Here is a 21,841-nt window from a genome sequence, read left to right on the forward strand (position 1 = left end):
AAACCCAACTCTACTGTAAGCAAGCTGTTAGACTGGAAGTCAAGCCATAAGTATATATGAGTTTAAAAGATCTGCCTCTTCCATATTTAATGACAATGGCTAAAATTTTCCAAGAGGGGCAAAGTGAAAACCAAACTTTCTAGCTGCTTCTGATTTTCAAAGTATCTTTATCATTTTCAATTAGCAAACCAGATTATCCTCATCTAAGGTAGCAGGCTGAAATTCTGTGTATTTACTCAGCTGCTTGTGTCCTCTCATTTACCAAAGCTAGAAAATAATGGTTTCAGTTTGAAATTCAGTCCAAAGTCCAACTACTGGTCCTTCTCTTCCAGAAAATTCAACTTTAAGGTGTGTCAGGGTGAATTGCTAAAATTTATATACTCAAGCCTTATGACCTAAGCTCTCTTTCAGGATGTGGTTTGGAATTTGAAACCTTCATTGGGAGGTACAGAAGACAAAATCCCTGTAGAGATGATTCTTCATTCATTCATCAGCTCTTCAAATAAACAATGTTGTCTGTCTTTTCTGGGTTAGTCATCAGGTTTGTGGAGGCAAAAGGTAAACAGACAAACTCTGTGCCTTCTGGTGAGGACTTCTGTAAGTTTACAAAAGGCCCTTCCACACTTTCCTACTGGTAGTTTCTCAGAAAGGTTAGAGTTTCCAGAGGAAATTGGGGTTCAGGCAATTCTGAGTCAAGACTGAGACAGAAAGAAACTGCAATTATAGTGACAGTTCACCTGTGTTTCCAGAGGCTGTGAAAACAGTTGTTTAAGTGCTATTATCTGGGGGGTTAAGAGAGAGTTCAAAGAAATTAGTGCAAGCTTTGTCTTTGGAAGGTTTGATTTAACCCTTGTCATCAAATGGTCCCCTAAGCCCTAACAGGAGTAACCCCCCAGGCACCAGTCAAAACTAGCTTCTGAGCACTAAAGGTATGAATCACTCAAATTCTAAAACTTCTATTCTAGAATTCTACCTAATAGTGTTCCCTGTGGGCTGAAGCAATAGCACAGTGGGTAGGATGTTTGCCTTGCACACGGTCGACCCAGGTTCGATTCCTCCACCCCTCTTGGAGAGCCTGGCAAGCTACCTAGAGTATCTCGTCTGCATGGCAAAGTCTGGCAAGCTACCATGATGTATGCCAAAAACAGTAAAAACAAGTCTTACAATTTATTGTGAGATGTTACTGGTACCCACTCGAGCAAATCAATGAACAGTGGGAGGACAGTGCTACAGTGCTCCCTGTGAACTCTTTATGGAGTCTCAGAGGAAAAAGTCACACCCAAATTGTGTCCTTTGTATTGAAATATGTATTAGTTTAAATGCAGCTATATTACAATAGCTTTATCAAATAATTTTGTACTAATTTGATCTTTTTTTTAACTAGACACTCAAGAAAAGTGAAAGCCAAAGCATTTAGAGTTGAGGGTTGTGAGTATCAAATCCTTCCTGCAGTTTATCTTCAAAAGCATATGGTTGGGAAAGAATGTGCCGATAGTATATGTAGATTTAAGATGTTAGGATTAGAAAACACTATATTAATGATTATTGTGTTGGTCTTCCCACCAGTTTGTTCTCCTCTAGTTCTAAATTACTGGTGTTAACTTGTTTATTTTTCTAATTTTCTACTTTGAATGAATTCATTCTATTGTCCATGTAAACTCTGGGTCTTTCTCAGATCTTTTATGGGAATTAATGTCTTATAAATTCATCATTTTGTCTCTCTAATCTCTCTCTGCATTTCCCTAATGAGTCATGTTTTTAGTGACAGACCCTTAGCATATGTCAATACCCAGAGAACTCAGAGGTTTCACTTCTCATTTTGTCAGCCATCAGCACTGAGCAATGAGCTGTAGTGGAATATGAGTTGCCCTGAGTAGGCTGGAGGTCACGAGCAAGGCTGCCACTTGCTTATTATGTGTCCCATTGACATCTATGAACTTCAGATCTTATTGTCAGTTCATTGGAAAAACCAATTCTTGATCTGCTACCTCACCCGTATAGAAGATTCACTAATGATTTTAAGTGTTCCATATGTTCCAAGATGTAGCCCACTACACAGATTATAATATTATAATCAGTGCTAAATTCTCTATACTTGACATTTCTCTTTAATCCAGAGTCTTTTGTGGCTACAAGAAATCCTTTTTAGATTCAACTTTCTTCTTTAGATAACTTCCATGTCTGTCATATTTTCTGACTGTTCATTATCTGCAAATTTCTAAACTCTAAATCTAGCTAAGATCACTGAAGAGAAGTCAGTGCCTTATAAGTAACTTGTAATAGAAAATTCTCTCATATTCTGATTCCCTCCTTGTAACTCTTGTAGAGTGCAGAACACATACTCACACAAAGTGTCAAATTACATAAAGACGCTTCAGGCATACATTTGTATGTAGATGTTTATGTATAAGAAGCATGTACAGGGATACAGGGACATTGCTAATAGATCAGTGGCATAGGCTTTGCATTCACAAGGACCTGAGTTTGAACCCAGTAACTACATGGTCCCTGGGAACTGCCAGATGTTATCTCTAAGAATTTCCAAGGATACATCAAGTTATCCCCAGCACCACTGGGGCTGATACAGTACAACTACATTGCTGCATCGTTGAAATGCCTGGTCTAATTGGTCAAGTATCCCTGAAATTGGCACCTGGGCCCCTGAGTGCTGTTTGGGAGGCTCACTCAAAAAAATTTACAAGCATAAGAGTAGAGAATCCATTTTTAACTGCCATAAACATCCACATCAAGAAAGAACCATACTTTCCTGAACAAAGATATGATCACATAGTCACACAATGCCATCTAATCTCTCTCTCTCTTTCTTTTTCTTATTCTCTTTCTCTCTCTCTCTCTCTCACACACACACAAACATGTAGTGTTATGTTCACAAATACCTACATCTACTTTCACTAACATGTGAGACCAAGAAACATGTGAAAGTTAGAAACATACTGAGAGACTAGTAGTATCTTATGGTGGCTAAGGCATTTGCCTAGGATGCAGCCAATCCAGGTTCAATTCCAAGTACCCCATATGGTATTATAATTTTTACTAGGGATTATCTCTGAGTCTGGAAACAGGAGTAAGTCCTGATCAGGACTTAACAAAACAAAACAACTACAACAAAAGAAACACCCAACTACAACTACATTCAACAACTCCAGTCATGCTGCAACCAAAATACACTCTATACACTCCGTGACAAACACAATCCTGAGAGCAGGGAGACATTTTCCCAGTTTCAACAGCTCTCTTCTCCAAATTTCCTCATTGCCCTTTCTCTGAAGGTATGATTCTGGGGAAGTTGGGTAAGTGTACTTTTCTGAGAATTCCTCTTCCACGAAACCAACATTAGCCTCAGGGACACTATATTCTCAGTGATCACATCTGTACTTTCCTAGATGTACTCAAGGAGGCATTCCCAGGAAGAAACAGAAATGTTGACTCCCTCCCTTTAGTCAGTCAACAGTCCTCATTCAGAGTGACCACTTCCCTCTATCATTATCACTGTGGTCCTTTCTTTGACCCATCCTCCACCTTCCCCCCACACCTCCTCCCCAAGAACTGGCTGTTGAAAGAAAATAAAGTGATATTCATAATACCCTATGAGTAACAGTATTGCAAACCACAGAACCTAAAAGGAAAAAAAGCAAAATAAAGAAAAAGATAGAATCATAGAGGTAGGTTGGGAGACTAAACAGAAACTGGAGACATTGGGGGATAGAAGTGGACACTTGTAAGGGGACGGGCCTTGGAACACTGTAAACCTGAAACTCAATCATAAATAACTGTGTAACTTTGTAATTCATAGTGATTCAATAATAAAAATTTGAAAGAATTCTTAAAAAAAATTCAGTCCTCTAGGAATTCAAGGTTCCACCAGAAAATACTCAATTACGTCAGAAGGAAATCCTTTCTGCTCCTTTTCATATGTGATTGCCTCAGTTCTTTTAGTCATATATTTCTGGAATCATTGAGAAGAACTGACTCCCTGATGTTATGCCATTTCTTTCTCTGCCCCTAGCTAGAACTGTTTATTATAAACTAGGAAGTTATGACGTTAGACTTATCTCGTTCTATTGCAATGCAAGTCAATTTCAATCAAATTATTTTAGTACTCTATTCATGACAGTCATAACTTAGTAGGTAATAACTTAAGAGTGGCATCTAGTGACAAAATGAGTGACATAATGAGAGATACAGAAGCAAAGGCAGCGCCATGACAGGCTCGTAAAGAAGCCAGGAGTAAGTAGGCCGAAGTTTCGATTCCAGAATTTCTGGAATTGACCACAGATACCTGGAATTTAGTCATGATTTCCCCGAAGTTAGCTAGCCATGATGAGGTCAACTAAGGGTTACCATTCAGATGCAGGTAGGGAAGTCCCCGCTATATAACTCCTATGTAACCTTATGTAACTCCTATTTATTACCAATCAGCTAAGTACAAGTAGTGAAAAGCCCCTCAGACTGTGGCCCAAAGGTGGACTGTGGAAAATCCCTGTTATATAATGTTATGGTATAAAAGGCCCTCACTTTTGAGAGTTGGGGCCTCTTGCTCCAAGAAGTCTGCCTATAGGATAATTGTGATGGTGAGCCGGATGAGGGCCCTAGCTTGAGCTAGACAATAAAGACCCTTTACTTATAATATTGCAACTTGTCTTCGTGTGACTCCTCTGGGAATATTTCGGCCAGGTTTAACAATATTTGCCTGAAAATAATGGTTAAATATGCATATTTCTAGCACATTTCTAATTGCCTTATTTATGATTAAAATTTATAAAGATGATAAGAAAAATATAACAGAATTTACAAAAATAAGAATATATCAGAGATCATTATTTAGTAACTAAAGCATGCTATAAAATGACAAGGGTGCTTGTGAATAAGAAAATATAATTAACAGATATTCCAGAAGACCCTAGTCATTTGGTAACATTTTTGTCCTTAGGTATACTTTAGGTTAGTTAAGTTAGGTTTAAGACTTGAATCTCTGTTAAGGAAATTGTGGTTAACTGGATAGAGTTCTGAATCAGGTTTGTGAGTCGTCACCTGGAATTTAAATTGTATTCAAAAGAGAAACAAAAATTAAGTAACTATCCAACTTGGTTGAAACTACTAAAACATCTTTTAGATGGTTAATAACACAAATAGGAGTAGTTTCCACTTGGATATATAAAATTATGTCTTCCTCTGTCTTCTAAGACTAGTCTCTTAGTTCTAATTCCATTTGATGTGTTAAGAATGGAGTTGATCTTTCCTGTAATGAACTCCTTGACTGAGTTGGTTGAAACAGCTATCTGCAAGGTCTTCAGTTTAGCATGTTGATCATTTCTTCATTCCTGCAAACTCCATTGGATTAACAGTCTGTGTATCCTGGGCACCATTGAATCCCCTGCCTTTAGCACTAGTTGTTACTGAAACAAATATATGGTCCAACTGGATAAAGAAGCATCTTGGTAGCTTTGTCTCTTTAGGTGGGGTCTTCGGCTTCATGCTGGCTGTCTTCTGCATCCTCTGTTCCTTCTGGAACCCAAGTTTTACCATCAAGGAGAGCTTTCCTGAGTCTTCTCCAGAAGATGTGGCGCCCCAATACACTGTCCTCCCACTCAAGATACGTATTCCTGCTAAGAAGACGATACAGCTCAACCTGCTGCCTGAGCAGAGACTTCTCTAGTTTCTGAAGGACAATGAAGATGATGCCAGCACGGTGGCTGCTCAGAAATTGCCAGGTCTGGGCTATTTCATACTCAAAGATACACCATCGGCTCTGGATGAAGTGCTGAGACACCACAACAATAACTTTCCGGCTTTTATGGAAACCTTCCTGGATGATGTTGGCAGCAATGGCCACACCAGGTATAAAGTCTCGGTAGTGAAGGCAGAGTTGAAATCGGGGCACCCCTTCCTCCAAATTCTTCACCAATTCATTCCTCACCCAGTCCTCATCCTGGCTTGAATAGATAACAAAGGCATCATAAACACTTTCACCTCTGACATATCTTTTGCAGCCAGCAAGAAGCATCAGGTGGAAATAGAACCTATAGATAAGAAGTAAAACCACGGCTACAGCAAGTACAGTGAGAACCAATAGACTAATGACAACATTGCTCATCTGACAGGTTTCCTTTTTGAAATTTAGCACAGGCATGCCCTGCATATTTAAAGGTGACATGCACAGCATTTGATCAGTATTCACCAAGAGTTTCTCCTGGTCCTTGATCCACTGAAGGAAATTCTTGTGTTCGCAAACACAAACAAAGTTGTTTTGAACGAGATTTAAGGAAGTGAGATTATTTGGAAGATGATGTGATTTTTGTACTTTGGAGGTCACCATGCGATTAAAACTGTAATCTAGAACCTGGAGGTAGCTAAGAGATTCATAAGGAAGTATGTCAAGTTCCTTGAGGTTGTTGTGACTCATATTTAGCAACTGAAGTCTAGGCAGTGAGTCAAATGCCGTTGAGGACACTTGTTCCAGTTGACATCTAGAAAGGTCCAAAGAGGTCAAGTTACCCAGTTCCATGAAAATATTAGGAAGGAAGTTGTTTTGAAAAGAATTACCAGCCATTTTTAATGTTCGGAGGCTTATTAGCCCATCAAAGATACCATGAAAGACAATGTGGGTTTGAGTATGAGAAATATCAAGGTAAGTGAGACTCTTGAGTGATAAAAATATTGGGAACTCATTGGTCTGTTTCAAAGTAGAATAATGGAAATCAAGATAGTCTAGTTGCTCTAAGCCCACGAAATTTGAATTCATGGAAATAATGCCATTGGAGCTCATATCTAAATGCTTCAGTCTGGTTGTCCGAAATTGTTTATGAGAACAGCAATGCTTGAAACTGATGCCATTTTGACTGATATCTAGATATTCAAGGTTTGGTAGCTCAACATCAGTAAACATCATCTTACCTCTATTGAGAATGAAAACTAACTTTCTGAGAGATGTGAGCCTTAATATGGGAAATTCTTCAAAATCACACTGAACAAATTCTAATTGCTGCCACCTGAAATCTTTAGGAAATGTTTTTAGTTCAGTTAAATCCAAACTCACTAAAGCTATGGCAGAAGCATTTACAAAACAATTAAATATATAAGTAGTATTCCTTGGGAATTCTCTCAATTGTACAATTCGAACTTCCCCAATGGTTAAGTTGCACAACCCCTCCAGTGTAGATATTTCTAAAATATCCAACATCCTTATATTTCTAAATTCTCCCAGAACCAATCTATCAATTTTTATACCAGCCAGACCTCGAATGCCGCTTTTCATTATATTGTTATTCCTAAAACTACTTCTGAAAATCAATTCACGGAGTTTAATCTCTTTAAAGGTATCTGGTTCTATAAAGTCTAAAGGGTTCATAGACAAATCTATAGAGAGTTTGGGTAGAGGTACGTGATGTAGAACTTCTAAGTCTTTATGATAAATATTTTGGATCTTGTTATTGGAAAGGTCCAAGTTCTCCAGGTTGGGTAAGTTAGAAAAATAATCAGGCAATTTGAAGGAATGGATGAAATTATGAGCCACATTCAAGTCCTTCAAGCTTCTGATATGACTAATGGGAAAATCCTCGAGAGATGATAGGTTGATCTCCACAGCCACCAGCTTCTTTAAGTTTGATAGACCCGAAAAGGCTCCAGGGGCTAAAGTCTGCATGGGGTTTCCTGTCAATATCAAGGTTGAAAGGTGGTTTAAGCCTTGATAGGCATCATCTTCAATTATGTCAATTTCACACCTACCAAGAAAAGAGATATCAATTATATGTTATTTATGCTGAATAAAAATCCCACATGATATATCAACTCTAGCTTTTCATACAGATCTGATATGCCAAATAAGTATACATATATATGTAAAGATATGAGTCAAGCTAGGTGGTCATCTGGAAAATAAAAAGTCCAGCAGGTTTTGTATTATGCTACGGGCCACAATGACCAACTTTTTTTATATACCACACACACACACTAAGTAGCACATTCATCAGAAAGAATTAAAGATCAACAATAGAAATACACAAAAACTGTATATAGTTGATAGAATAGTTACAGCCTTAGATAAACTTTAGTCATTTCCTGCCACACATAATCTTGGTTATATATCCCATTGCTGCAGATAACACAGATCATAGTTGCAAATCATGATAAAAGACATTTTTTTCAAATTACTCATAAAAAAAGGCAAGAGAGATAGTACAGCAGATAGGGTGTTTGCTTTGGACATGGCTGACCTGGTTTCAATTCCCAGCACCCCATATGGTCCCCAGAAACCACCAGGTATAATTCCAAGAAACATCTGTGTGGTGGCCCTAAAGCAAAAACAAAGAACTCATAAGTATTGCAGTTACCTTTATGCCTTTTGAGTTTGTGAAAGCTATTCACGTATGATAGCTAGATATTTAAAAGTTGCAGGAGTCACTGGCAAATGTAAGCAACAGATCATCACATGAGTGAGTCTTGTGAAAAAAATATGTTATAACAATTTATATCAAGGGCACTGGCATACAAGTGGGGGACAAAGCAGAATTCTCAGAAGGTCTGGAGCAACAGCGCAGCAGGTTGGGCATTTGCCCTGTACACAGCTGACTCAGGTTTGATTGCTGGCCTCCCTTATGGTCCCCCAAGCACCACCAGGAGTGATTCCTGAGTACAGAACCAGAAGTTCCCCCTGAACACTACCAGGTAAAGGTAAAGGTAAAGGCCCTCCAGTTGATCATCGATTTGCTCGAGCGGGCCCAGTAACGTCTCCATTGGAGACTTTGTTGTTACTGTGTCTGGCATATCCAATACTCTCGGTAGCTTGCCGGGCTCTCCGAGAGGGGCGGAGGAATCGAACTCGGGTCGGCCATGTTGGCTGCGTGCAAGGCAAACGCCCTACCCGCTGTGCTATCACTCCAGCAGTAACAGCAATATATAAGTTTTTATAAATTTAAAAAAATCTGTTCCTTCACAGAATTTGTTCCACCATTTGTGGCTTGCTTTCTGGAGTCCCATAGAATATATTATGAACACTACCAGATGTGACCCAAATCCAGAAAAAAAGCAGTCTTCTCAGGAAACAATGATATTGAAATATGAAAGATAAGCAGGAATTTACCAGAAAGATAAGTGAGTACAATGGTAGAGACAATATCCCGCAGATAGATGGAAACCATGAAACTTAGAAGAACCAAGAGAAACAGTTTCACTGCCTAAAGTACAAGAGGCAAATGAAGCTGTGATGGGATATGAGATGCCAGACAAATATTCCAAATTTTACCCAAGAGAACTAGAAGTCATGTTATGTACAATGTTCATAGGGGTGTCTTTAAAGCAAGGCTCTCTTTCAGTCAATAAGCAGTGAGCTATTATAAACTCTTGATAGCTCTATAAGTCACAGTGGTTACACTCTGCAAAGGAGCACTTTCCTAGTGCAACATGAACTACATTTATGGTGTATCCCACATGCCCTATTCCCTTTAGGATATTCAGGGAGGGCCTAAGCATGTTAGTCCAGATTTTGTTAATTTTTGGTAACAGGATACTGAGTACAGGAGAAAAAGCACTAGAAAAAGAGCAAAAATACAAATCAAGGTGCCTCTGTTGATCTCCAAGTAAGTAAACTTGGAAACCACTTTGCTTCTTTGGACCTCAGTTATCACGTCTCTAATTTAGGCATTAATTCTTAAGTTCCTTTAAGTTGTATGACTGCAGAGCCCAAAATCTTGTGTCTGTATGGCCATGTCTATGTTTAATCAAAGGTGAATCATCACTTTACTTAATTAATAAATTAATTTATTTTTATCGAATCACCATGAGATACACAGTTACAAAGCTGTTTATAGTTGGGATTCAGTTATACAATGTTCCAGTACCCATCCTTCTACAATGTTCCAGTACCCATCCTTCTCCAAGTGTACATTTCCCACCACCAATGTCCCTAGTTTCCCTCCCACCACCCCTCCTCCCCCACCAGCCTGTCTCTCTGTGGCAACAATTTCATTCTCTGTCTCTATTTCTATCTCTGTCTCTGTCTCTGTCTCTGTCTGTCTCTTTGTCTCTGTCTCTCTCTCTCTCCTTTGGACATTGTGGTTTGCAATACTGAGAGGTTATCAGACTCATCACTTTAAAGAGTAAATACTAAGATGAAGACAGCATTGTAAGTGGAAGCAGATATGAACCCTTGAAAATTGTAAACATAGATAAAAACATATCTATGTAAAACATATAATACACATGATATATGTAAACACACAGAATACATATACTTTCCAGTATCAAAGAAGAACAGCTTAGCTATTATTCCTTCTCATAATATCTCAGTGGATGATTTTTATTTGGTCTTAACATATTTCTGCTTGGGTTATTTGTTTCTTCCCAATTCCCTATCTCCTATATCACTTCAATATTTCATGTTCTTATAATCCTACTCGTACAGTAGTACAGTCCTGCTGGTTTTCCATTGGGACAGAACCTTGCATTCAGAGAGGTAGTGCGTGAAGATCCAAGGCAGTGTATTGATGAGTACTGATGGCAGGTTCTTCAGGTGTTCAGGTATGACCTTGTCTGGGCCAGGTGCTATTCATTTCTTTACCGACGAAATGGCATGTTGGATTTTGGAAGGGAGAATGTTGGGAATTACATATCCATCCTGCGGAATTTGGTATGTGGGCAGGTGGATGTGGCTATCAAAGAGGTCTGAGTAGAAGTCATGGATAATCTACTCCTTTGCAACAACTGAAATGGGAAGGAATGGGAGTGAAGAGAGACAGTTGGCAACTACACCACCTCTGTTTTGCTGATGATATTGTTCTAATAACACCAAATATTAGTCAAGCAGCACAAATGCTGACCGCCTTCGACTGTGAGTGTGGAAAGGTTGGACTACAGCTGAATCTCACGAAGACAAATTTTATGAGAAACAGTCTCATTCCTGATGTTCCATTCACTCTCAACAGAACAACCATCTTTGAATGCAACAGTTATATGTACTTAGGTTGAGAAGTCAACATGACAAATGACCTGGCATTTGAGTTGTGCAGGAGGAAGAGAGCAGCTTGGAACACCTTCAAGAGGTCGAAGAAATAGCTAAGAGGGCAAAGAAGCTCCAGCTCCGGGCACATATCTTTGATTCCACTGTTCTTCCTGCATTAACATATGCCTCAGAGATCTGGGCCATAGGAAAACAGGATGAGAACTCTCTTTGGGTTTCCCAAAGAGGAATTGAAAGAGCTATGCTTGGAATATTACGTTTCACTCAAATGAGAGAAAGGATCTGGAGTTCCGACCTCTGTCAAAGGTCAAGAATCAGGGACGCTCTCTCGTTTTCCAAGGCATGGAAAATCAGATGAGCTGGACACGTAATGAGATATGGAGATGACCACTGGACTAGAGCCATTACCAACTAGATTCCATGACATGTCAAAAAACTGCTTGGCCGCCCACCTACAAGATGGTCAGACTTCTTTGTCAAGACTGTGAATGATCGGTTTGAGGCTCTTTGTGTTCCTAGAATGAACAGACACCATTGGGCTACACTAGCACACTACAGGGATGAATGGAGACATTACTGGCACCCACTCAAGCAAATCGATGATTAACAGGAAGTCAAGTGATCAAGTAATCCTACTCAGCTCATGAAATCAGTTGACCCATCACTGCAGAGAAGGGAACTCATCTAAAAAGCACAATGTATTACACTTTAAATTGTACATAGCCTATTATGTACTGTGATATTATTATCTCTGTCTCAGGTTTGGGGCTGGAGCAATAGCATAGCGGGTAGGGCATTTGCCTTGCAGGTGGCCGACCTGGGTTCGATTCCTCCACCCCCTCAGAGAGCTGACAAACTACGAAGAATATTCCGCCCGCACAGCAAAGCCTGGCAAGCTACCCATAACATTTTTGATATGCCAAAAACAGTAACAAGTCTCACAATGGAGACATTACTGGTACCTGCTTGAGGAAATCAATGAAAAACGCTTCTCCTCTTCCTTCTTCTCCTCTGCCTGTTCTTCCTCCCTTTTCTTCTTCTCTTCCTCTTGGACTCTCAAGCAGTACCCAGGGATTCCTAGGGTTACTCCTGGCTATAGTCAGCCAATTGGGCCAGACAACTCAATACAAAAGACCCATTGCAAACTGAAAATATTGTTTTGTTCAGGTTTTGCATTGTCAAGGGCCACCAAGGACATACCTGGAAGTGCTCAGTCATATGGCTATCTTAATTGCTGGGGTTGTATTTTATACATCAAAAAACTCGTTTTCTAGAAAAATTCACAATATATTTCAAGTAGTGAATATATGTTTCAAGTGTTTGAATCCGTTTTGCCTCCTAACTTACAATAAAACTCCTAAATGGAGTCAGCACTAGATATTGGTTCTACTTCTGCTGTATATTTCACAGAATAAAATGCACACACCTAGAGAAGGAAGATGGCTTACCAAAAGTCATAGAGCAGCTAAAGAGATATTTTTAATGAGTAAATAAGTGAATGGAAATGATACTCCACAAGGTCAGACTTTCTGGGCCAAAAGTTTAATTACAGTGCAATGAACATTTTATCACGTGTGTGTAAAATCTTATTACTTACCTGCTTAAATCCAGCACCTGCAGTTCTGGGAAGTTGGAGAAGCTATGACTACTTAAATGCTTCAGCGGATTAAAGCTCAGGTCCAAATTCTCAGTTGATTTAGGAATGTTGTCAGGGATTCTGTAGAGATTCTTCTCCATGCATTGGTATGTGATATTAGGAACCACCTGCAATGATAAAACATTAGATACAGTATCTTACTCATGCACCTCAACAGAATACTATGGAAACTCACTTCTACAAGGCCAGAGTCTAAGAAACCATTTTTACCAGTACACAGTATAGTCAATCTTCCTTTATTTATTTATTTATTTATTTATTTATTTATTTTTATTGTGGCTTAGGTAGCATGACTACTGTATTACTTTTTATCATTTTGATAAATTTACTGCATTTCCACCATAACCAAAATGTCCCAAATCATTCACTTTTGTCCCTATGTCATCTTTCACTTTATAACTTGATCACTTGATTTCCCATTACTCATTGATTTGCTTGAGCGGGCACCAGTAACATCTCCATTCGTCCTTGTTGCATGCTAGTGTAGCCCAGTGGTGTCTCGCTACAGGAACATGAAGAGCCTCAAACTGTTCATTCAGGGTCTTGACATAGAAGTCTGACCATCTTGTAGGTGAACGGCCCCGCGATTTTTTTTCCCGTGATCTTTTGATGTTTGGTGGAATCCAGTCACTAATGGCTCTAGTTCAGCACTTGTCTCCAAATCTCATTATGTCCAGCCCATCTGATTTTTGACACCTTGGCAGACAAGACAGCATCCCTGATTCTTGATCATCGATGGAGGTCAGAACTCCAGATTCTTTCTCTCAGTTGAGTGAAGCATAATACTCCAAGCATAGCTCTCTCAATTCCTCTTTGGGAGAACCGAATAGTGTTCTCATCCTATTTTCATAGGGCCCAGGTCTCTGAGGCATATGTTAGTGCAGGAAGAACAGTGGAATCGAAGAGATGTGCCTGGAGCCGGAGGTTCTTTGTCCTCTTAGCTATTTCTTCGAACTCTTGAAGGCGTTCCAAGCCACTCTCTTCCTCCTGTGCAACTCAGGTGCCAGTCATTCCTCTACTACCTCGATGTCATCTCTCAATCTTCTTAAATTCAGTCATTCATCTATCCACCCATTTATCCTTTCTTTTATTCATTCAGTTATCAATTCATTTATTCTCTCACATCATACTTTAAAAACACTATAGATGGAGAAGAAAATAACCTTTTGTCTACTAAATACTTTCACTTCTACTATCTGTCTCTGATAGAAGCATATTATGAGAATCAATAGAAACAGGTGGTGGAGAACTGAATCTCTAAAGTTCAGAAGCTCTCAGTTTCATTCCTGTTCTTTAATATGATTTAGGACAAAGAGTTTTTGGTATTTGCTTCTACCTACCCACTCACAGTATACATCCCCCATGAGACTACTAGACAAGGTCCAGAACTCTCAAGGTAACAGCCCACAAGTTGTCAACAGCATTTTCTCAATTTTGGCTCTTTGACTATGTGATACATATTTGAGGGAGAGTGGGGTGGGGAGTGAAATCTTTGAAGTGCATGGATTCCTAGGAACAGTGGTGGTCATAGCAAATATAGTTTACCAGTACTAGAGTCTAGCAAATCAGGACAAGAACTGGCTGCATTGCTTCCTGTGTTGGTTTCTGTCAAACTTTCTCAAATTTGTTTTAAGTCTTGTTCTCTAGCATCTTTTTGCCATTTTTAAGTCTCTGATTTCTTCAACAAAATTTCTTGACTAAGCTAGATAATTTTCATTTTCTGTTTTTCAAAATCAAAATACATTAAATGATTAAATCAGACAATACATTTCAAAAGATTATCTCAAAATCTATTTCAGTATAAGTGATCAATAAATATAAAAGTTACTATTAGTGATTATTAATTTCATACCACATACCCCCATATTACTCATAAAATATATATTTTATCTTTAAAAATGTTTTAAAGAAGAATACATAGAGATATAACAAAGCATAAAGTCTTCTGGGACATACATATAGCTCTTTACTTAATTTGCATATTTAAATTTTACCCTTGGCGTGCTCCTCAGAAACATAACATCTTATAAAGGATAGTACTGGGTGCTCTTCATTAACCACTTTTGTCCTCTACAGATATATCTACCATTCCATTGTCCATGTGACAATAAGCATTGTTCATCTTCCTCTTAAGATTGAAAGAGGTGAAGATCTCATTTTCTGCTAGCCCCACAGCACTCAGATTGGTGTCTGGCAAATTGTCAAGGCATAAATATATTTGTTGAATAAATGAATGGATAACTGATTGAACATAAATTTGTTTAAATCTATATTATAGGCATTGTCTGCTAAGTGCTTTCGGAAGTACAAAGACAAGTGTGGTATGGTTCCAACTTCAATAATCTTTCTAACTAGATTTTAAAGAATCACAATACATACAACCAAAAAGGGCCATAAACTAGGCTTAGAAGGATTTCTGCTAGTACAGTAAAGAAAAAAGGTCCATTGTGAACTCAAGGATCATAGAATAATTCTGAGGAAGAGGGGTTTCAAGGAAGTCCTCGAGAGAACAGTAAAACTTCAATATATGGGAAGAAAAGAAAAGAAAGAAAACAAGGTGAAGTGGGAAGTGGTGAAAAAAGTCATTCAAATGAGGTAATGTGTGGTGAGAGTGATGAACCCTGTAACAGAGGGGTATAGAGACTAATTAGGAGGGAACTCATAATTTGTCTTATACCAATGCACATTTTCATTTAGTACATATAAATTGGGCTGGAATGATAGCACAGCTGGTAGGGCATTTGCCTTGCACACAGCCGACCTGAGTTCGATTCCTCAGCCCCTCTCAGAGAGTTCAGCAAGCTGCTGAGAGTATCTTACCTGCTCTCAAGCTACCCGTGACATATTCGATATGCCAAAAACAGTAACAACACGTCTCACAAAATGAACAATGGGATGACAGTGTTACAGTGCTACAGTGCATATAAATTGAATGACTACTATATGAAAGGCACTGAAACATAGGAGTAAAGAAATTCATCCATGACCCTTCCTCTTCTATAGTTTTACTGTCAAAAAGAAAGCAAATATGGGGTCAAAGAGATAGTACAGCAGGTCAGATGCTTGCCTTGCATGCAGCTGACATAGGTTCCATCCTAGAAAGCCATATAGTTCCAAGAACCCAATAGAAGGATCCCCGAGCACAGAGACAGTAGTAAGCTTGAGCATCACCAGTTGTGTTCCAAAACAAACAAACAAACAAACAAACAGAAAACAGTGAAGCCAAACAGTGAAAAAAATAAGCAAAACCATAATGACATACTATAAAAGATAAAGCAGTATAGGGAGATTAGAAGCAAATATAGTATGAGTTATATATATATATAACTCTTCAAGAAGGAGATATTAAACATAGATCTGGTTTCTGAGAGGGATCAAGCCATGAATATAACAGGTTGTTAAATATGAAAGTCATATTTAACAAAGTTGTCATATTTAACATATGTAGCCATATTTAACATATAATGACTATTAAGCATAAAAGGTTTTAATGATCTTCGCTAAAGCATATAGCACACTTAAGATATGTATTAAATCTCAAAGACACAATGGAAAAGAGAATACAAATATCTCATGAATAGTTTAATATGACTTGTATTTTAAAATAAAGTTTTAACATATTGGGTCAAATAGAAATATTAAAAGTAACATAATTTTGGTGCCTATAGCATAAATGGTAGAGTACATGCCTTGCTAGAGTACATGTCCAAGACTTTTGGTTCAGCCTCTGGCAGAGCATGGCCTACCTAAGAAGCACAGGATGTGACTTCCAGACTTAAAAACAGCAAAAGGGAATAAAAACATTAGAAAGTAAATTGATTTCTTTATTTTTTACTGTGGATACCAGGAAAATTTAAGCCATAGGTGAAACTTAAACTTTCATTAATTTAGCTCAAATTTAGTTGAATTTGGGTCATTAAAATATAATCGACCTAGCAAGTGAAAACAGAGATAGACAAATGGGACTATCTTAAACTAAGAAGCTTCTGCACCTCAAAAGAAACAGTGACCAAAATACAAAGACAGCCTACAGAATGGGAAAGAATATTCACCAAATACACATCCGACAAGGGGTTGATTTCAAGGATATACAAGGTACTGGTTAAACTACACAAGAAGAAATCACCCAACCCCATCAAAAAATGGGGCGAGGAAATGAACAGAAACTTTCGCAAAGAAGAAATCCGAATGGCAGAAAGGCACATGAGAAAATGCTCTACATCACTAATCATCAGAGAGATGCAGATCAAAATAACAATGAGATATCATTTCACACCACAGAGACTGGCCCACATCCACAAGAACAAAAGCAACAGGTGCTGGCGCGGATGTGGCGAGAAAGGGACCCTCCTTCACTGCTGGTGGGAATGCAGGCTGGTCCAACCCTTTTGGAAAACAGTATGGACGATTCTCAAAAAATTAGAATTTGATCTCCCATTTGACCCAGCTCTAGCACTCCTGGGAATATATCCCAGAGAGGCAAAAAGGTATAGTCGAAGTGACATCTGCAATTGTTTGTTCATTGCAGCACTCTTTACAATAGCCAGAATCTGGAAAAAACCTGAGTGCCCGAGAACAGATGACTGGTTAAAGAAGCTTTGGTACATTTACACAATGGAGTACTATGTAGCTGTTAGAAAAGATGAAGTTATGAAATTTACATACAAGTGGTACTACATGGAAAGTATCATGTTAAGCGAAATGAGTCAGAAAGAGCGGGATAGACACAGAAAGATTGCATTCATCTGGGGAACATAAAGCAACAAAACGGGAGACTAACACCCAGGAAGGGCTCAGATTAGTACCAGGAATTTTGCTCCATGACTTGAAGGCCAGCCACATGTGCTAGGTGAGAAGGAAGCTCAGATAGAGAAGAGAGCACCAAAGAAAGGGTGTTGTGAAGACCCTCCCAGGGTGGGAGAGACATGCTAAAAGTAGTCTATAGACCAAACATGATTGCCACTCAATGCCTCTCTGGCAAAACACAGTACCCAAAAGAAGAGAGAGAGAACAGGGAGGAATGCCCTGCCACAGCGGCAGGGTGGGACGGGGGGGGGGGGGGGGGGATGGGAGGGAGGGATGCGAGGACCCGTGGTGGGGGAGGATGGGCACTGGTGGAGGGATGGGTACTTGATCATTGTATAACTGAAACCCAAGCACAAAAATTTATAAGTCTATAAGTGTACTTCATGGTGTTTCACTAATAAAAAAATGATAAAAAAATGTATAAAATTCCTTAGCAAGCTACAAATAAACATACCCTTCTTAATCTAGAAGAGGGCAACCATATACACCAAAAAATATATATATATATATAATAATCGACCTGACAACAACATTGGGCAGCACTGCTCTAGGAAGAAAGCATTCCAGCTGAAGGAAAAGTGCTCTTGGTCAGTGCAAAGGTCGGATAGGAGAAAATTCCCCTAATTGCAATCAGCAGTTACTATTAATTTTTTTGTTGCTATTTGAGGAGACACCCAGTGGTGCCCAGTGTTGCACAAAGAAAAGATACCGTTGCTTTCGCTGGCATTTACAACTCTTTTTCTTCTTGCTTTCCTTATCTCCCCATCTCTCTCTATTTCCCTATCTCTCCTTTTCTTTTCCAGTCTTATTTATTTTTCAACTTTTGAATAGAATATTACGCCTAGATTCAAAAGTCTGAAATTCACATAGAAAGTTCTTTGGGGGACACAAAACCCTCTTTTTCCTGAGATAGAAAGGGAACCAACTTACTCTGGCTCTGCTTAGAGATCACTTCTGGTGACATCTAATGTACCATATGTTGTCCTCAGAAATAACCTTGCGATAATAACCATACAATATCTCCAGTCCCTATTATAAGTTCATATGGGTAGTCATTATTTAGAACAGAATCACAGGAAAAGAAACACACTAAATATATGCAGAGAGTAAATTTAAGGAGAGAACCTAGGTAGTTATCAAATTGGTTACTAAGAGTAAAAGAAACTAAGGACCTGCCCATGGATATAACTGAGAGAATAGACAGGAATAGACAGCTTTTGGAGAAAGGGTTTGAAACGACCTAGGGAAAGGAATAAATCAAGTGTAAATGTAATTGTTTTCCCAAGAGTAACCCTGAATGTAGGATCTATATCTCCATTCACTCAGCAGCAAGAAGGGGCACAGGGAGAAAAATAAGGAACAGGGGTGCATGCAGGAAATTAAAAGAAAGGAGAGCTTTACAAAAACTAATCTTTGTTATATAATAAATCATTTTCTCCCAAATCCTTAGCTTCAAAGACTCGCTAACAGTTTATGTACTCAAGTTCCTGATATGACCAACCTCTTACTTCCCAAACATATCTCAGCTATTGGGTCCTACCATAAACTTCCAAAGCAATTGTCAAATTTATGAAAAAAAAAGAGATCCATCTTTAATGAGGATACTAACCATCGCTTTACCTGACATTTACATCTCTTTTTCTTCCTGTTCTCCTTATCTCTCATCCTCTTTATTTCTTCATCTCTCCTCTTTTCTAGTTTTGTTTCTTTTTCTTTTTTAAAATTTATTATTATTATTATTATTATTATTATTATTATTGGTTTGTGGGCCACATCTGGCTATGCTCAGGGGTTACTCCCAGCTCTAAACTCGGGAATCTCTTCTGGCAGTTGCTCAGGGGACCATTTGGGATGCCGAGGATCAAACCCGGGTTAGCCACGTGCAAGGCAAATGCCCTCCCCACTGTGCTATCACTCCAGTTCCCATGTCTTTTTTTTTTAACCTTTAAATACAACATTATGTCTAGATTCAGAAGTCTGAAATCCATATAAAAAGTTCTTTATTTTGGGACACAAAACTTTCTTATTCCTGAGATGGAAAGGGAACCATCTCGGGAAAGCAATTGGAAAACAAACAAAAAGAGAACTGATAGCTTGAAACCAAGGAAAAGCAAGCAGCCTTCTTCCAACTCTCTACTGAAGAGCCAATCATTATAATTACTTCAGAGTTGGGAGAAAAAGTTTGGAGAAGTTCAATAACACCTTCAAGATCACCCTCAAACCCAGAAATCAAAAGGTAGAGCATTTAAACAAAACTCTTGATGTAAAGACATTACTTGTAAAACCAGAAACAGTACAGGATCCTAATGTATCCTATTTGTGTCCTGTTATCAAGAATTACTTGATCCCAGATATTTCCCAGGTCAAAAGGTAAAATGAGTGACCCTTCCCCTTTTTATTATTTCTTTTTTACAAACACAGAGACCAGCATGGACTGGCAAGCTACCCATGGCGTATTCAATATGCCAAACACAGCAACAACAACAACAACAATGGAGACGTTACTGGGCCCGCTCCAGCAAATCGATGAACAATAGGAGGACAGTGCTACAGTGCTTTTACAAAAGAAACTAGTTAGCGTCCCCAGTGGAAAGTTCTGGGGAGAAAACAGTGTGTCAGAAGTAAGGCAAATCTCACAGGAGATGAACTACCCCAACCACATACCTGCACACAAGGATCCCACCGCTCCGATCTCAGAAAGGAGAAGAAAGCCATGGCTGGGATCAGCGTCCCAGCCAGGCGTGTGAGAGGCATCATCCTGGCATCTTCTGTGGCCAGAGGTGCCCCGCACGACACGCCGAAACCACCTGTCTTACATTACCGCCTGCCAGGGTAGTTCATTGCCAAGCCTCTTGTGGTGGTGTTCTCTCCTCAGCTCGGTGCTCCTTAGCACTAACTGTATTCAAAGCAGTGTTGGCTTCAGCAGCAGGAGGAAGTGAAAGTGGCAACCTTAGCATTCTGGACTTTTGTTTCTTTAATATTGACCTCCCCTGTCACCGAAGGGGAAGTTAGAAAAGGAAGAAGACAATGTCTGCAAACCCAGGGGCTGCAATAACAACAGCAAGGGGAAGCTGGCAGTTATCCCAGGAAGTCATCTGTCAGCAGGGTCAGTGCATTAAGGAAAACCGTGAGACTGGTTGCATAGGTATAGAAAACAACTCAGACCTTAGTCTTTCAAATCTTTTTCATCAGTGGAAACTTTCTACCTGTGTAAGTTGGACAGGTTTTCAATCACAAATGGGTGACCTAAACAACATAAATATGTTTCCTCTTGGTTACAGAGGATGAAGCCTAAGAAGAAGCTGCAAATTTCAGCTGAACTCTATCCTTGGCTCTTATTGGCCAATCTCCTTCTTTCCTATGGCAGTGTTTCTTCCAGTTGTGGGTGTGATTGTGTTAAAGGATTCCAGTCATAAGAGAACTGGAGTTCAACTTAATGACCATTTTAATGGAATTACTTTATAGTGGGCTGGAGAGATAGCACAGAGGGTAGGGCATTTGCCTCGCATGCAGCCAGCCCAGATTCGATTCTTCCACCCCTCTTGGAGAACCCGGCAAGCTACCAAGAGTATCCCGCCCATAGGGAAAAGCCTGGCAAGCTCCCTGTGGCATATTTGATATGCCAAAAAACAGTAACAACAAGTCTCACAATGGAGACGTTACTAGTGCCCACTTGAGCACATCCATGAACAACAGGACAGTGCTACAGTGCTACCTTATAGTGTGACCTTTAACATATAATGCAGGTGGAGGGGCATGACTTAGATCAACAGAGCAGTAAGATAGCACTATAGCACTGTCCTCCCTTTGTTCATCGATTTGCTCAAGCGGGCCCAGTAACGTCTCCATTGTGAGACTTGTTACTCTGTTTTACATATCGAATATGTCCTGGATAGCTTTCCAGGCTTTGCCGTGCAGGCAAGAAACTCTTGGTAGCTTGCCGGCTCTCTGAGAGGGGCAGAGGAATCGAACTTGGGTCAGTCGAGTTGGTCATGTGCAAGGCAAATGCCCTACCCGCTGTGCTATCACTCCAGCCCAGCAGTAATATAAAATCTTGTAAATAAACTCTTTATGAAACTGATTGAAGACAAAGCCCTAGAGAGACGCTATTTCTACTGTACAAGGAGCTAGGGAAGAAGTTAGGATGAAGAATCAAATGACACTAAAATTAGCATCCAGGTTGGATAACCTAGAGAACTGTAACACTGCTCAAATCACTTAAATTTCTGAGCCTGCTGGGCAAAATAGCATTTTTTATCATTTTAATCCCGAAAGAGACCTCATTATGCAATTCATTTTTTAAACTCGGACAATGATCAAATAATAGAAATCACTGACTTTTAGTTTCTATTCTTCAAATGGTTGTCATAGCTTAAATAAATACATGCTTTTGGAGATGAATA

The 21,841-nt window shown here is 39.2% G+C and overlaps 1 protein-coding gene across 1 annotated transcript; it reads right to left on the reverse strand.

The window, feature by feature from the left end:
- Positions 1-4,842: 4,842 nt before the first annotated feature.
- TLR4 (toll like receptor 4) lies at positions 4,843-20,255 on the reverse strand. Its single transcript, XM_056138662.1, has 3 exons — positions 20,103-20,255; positions 12,573-12,739; positions 4,843-7,742 (listed from the first exon to the last, which is right to left on the reverse strand). The coding sequence occupies exons 1-3, from the start codon at positions 20,193-20,195 to the stop codon at positions 5,474-5,476; spliced, it is 2,529 nt and encodes an 842-aa protein (XP_055994637.1). The 5' UTR covers positions 20,196-20,255; the 3' UTR covers positions 4,843-5,473.
- Positions 20,256-21,841: the final 1,586 nt, after the last annotated feature.

Source organism: Sorex fumeus, unplaced genomic scaffold (genome assembly GCF_029834395.1).
Source record: "Sorex fumeus unplaced genomic scaffold, SorFum_2.1 ptg000129l, whole genome shotgun sequence".
NCBI lineage: Eukaryota > Metazoa > Chordata > Mammalia > Eulipotyphla > Soricidae > Sorex > Sorex fumeus.

Bases quoted from the DNA above. Each gene is read 5' to 3' on its own strand.
- TLR4 (XM_056138662.1), bottom strand. From the start codon at position 20,195: ATGATGCCTCTCACACGCCTGGCTGGGACGCTGATCCCAGCCATGGCT. The intron at 12,740-20,102 runs GTATGTGGTTGG...TTATCATTGCAG, and splicing joins GGTGGGATCCTTGTGTGCAG to GTGGTTCCTAATATCACATA. The intron at 7,743-12,572 runs GTAAGTAATAAG...TTTTCTTGGTAG, and splicing joins CAGGTGCTGGATTTAAGCAG to GTGTGAAATTGACATAATTG.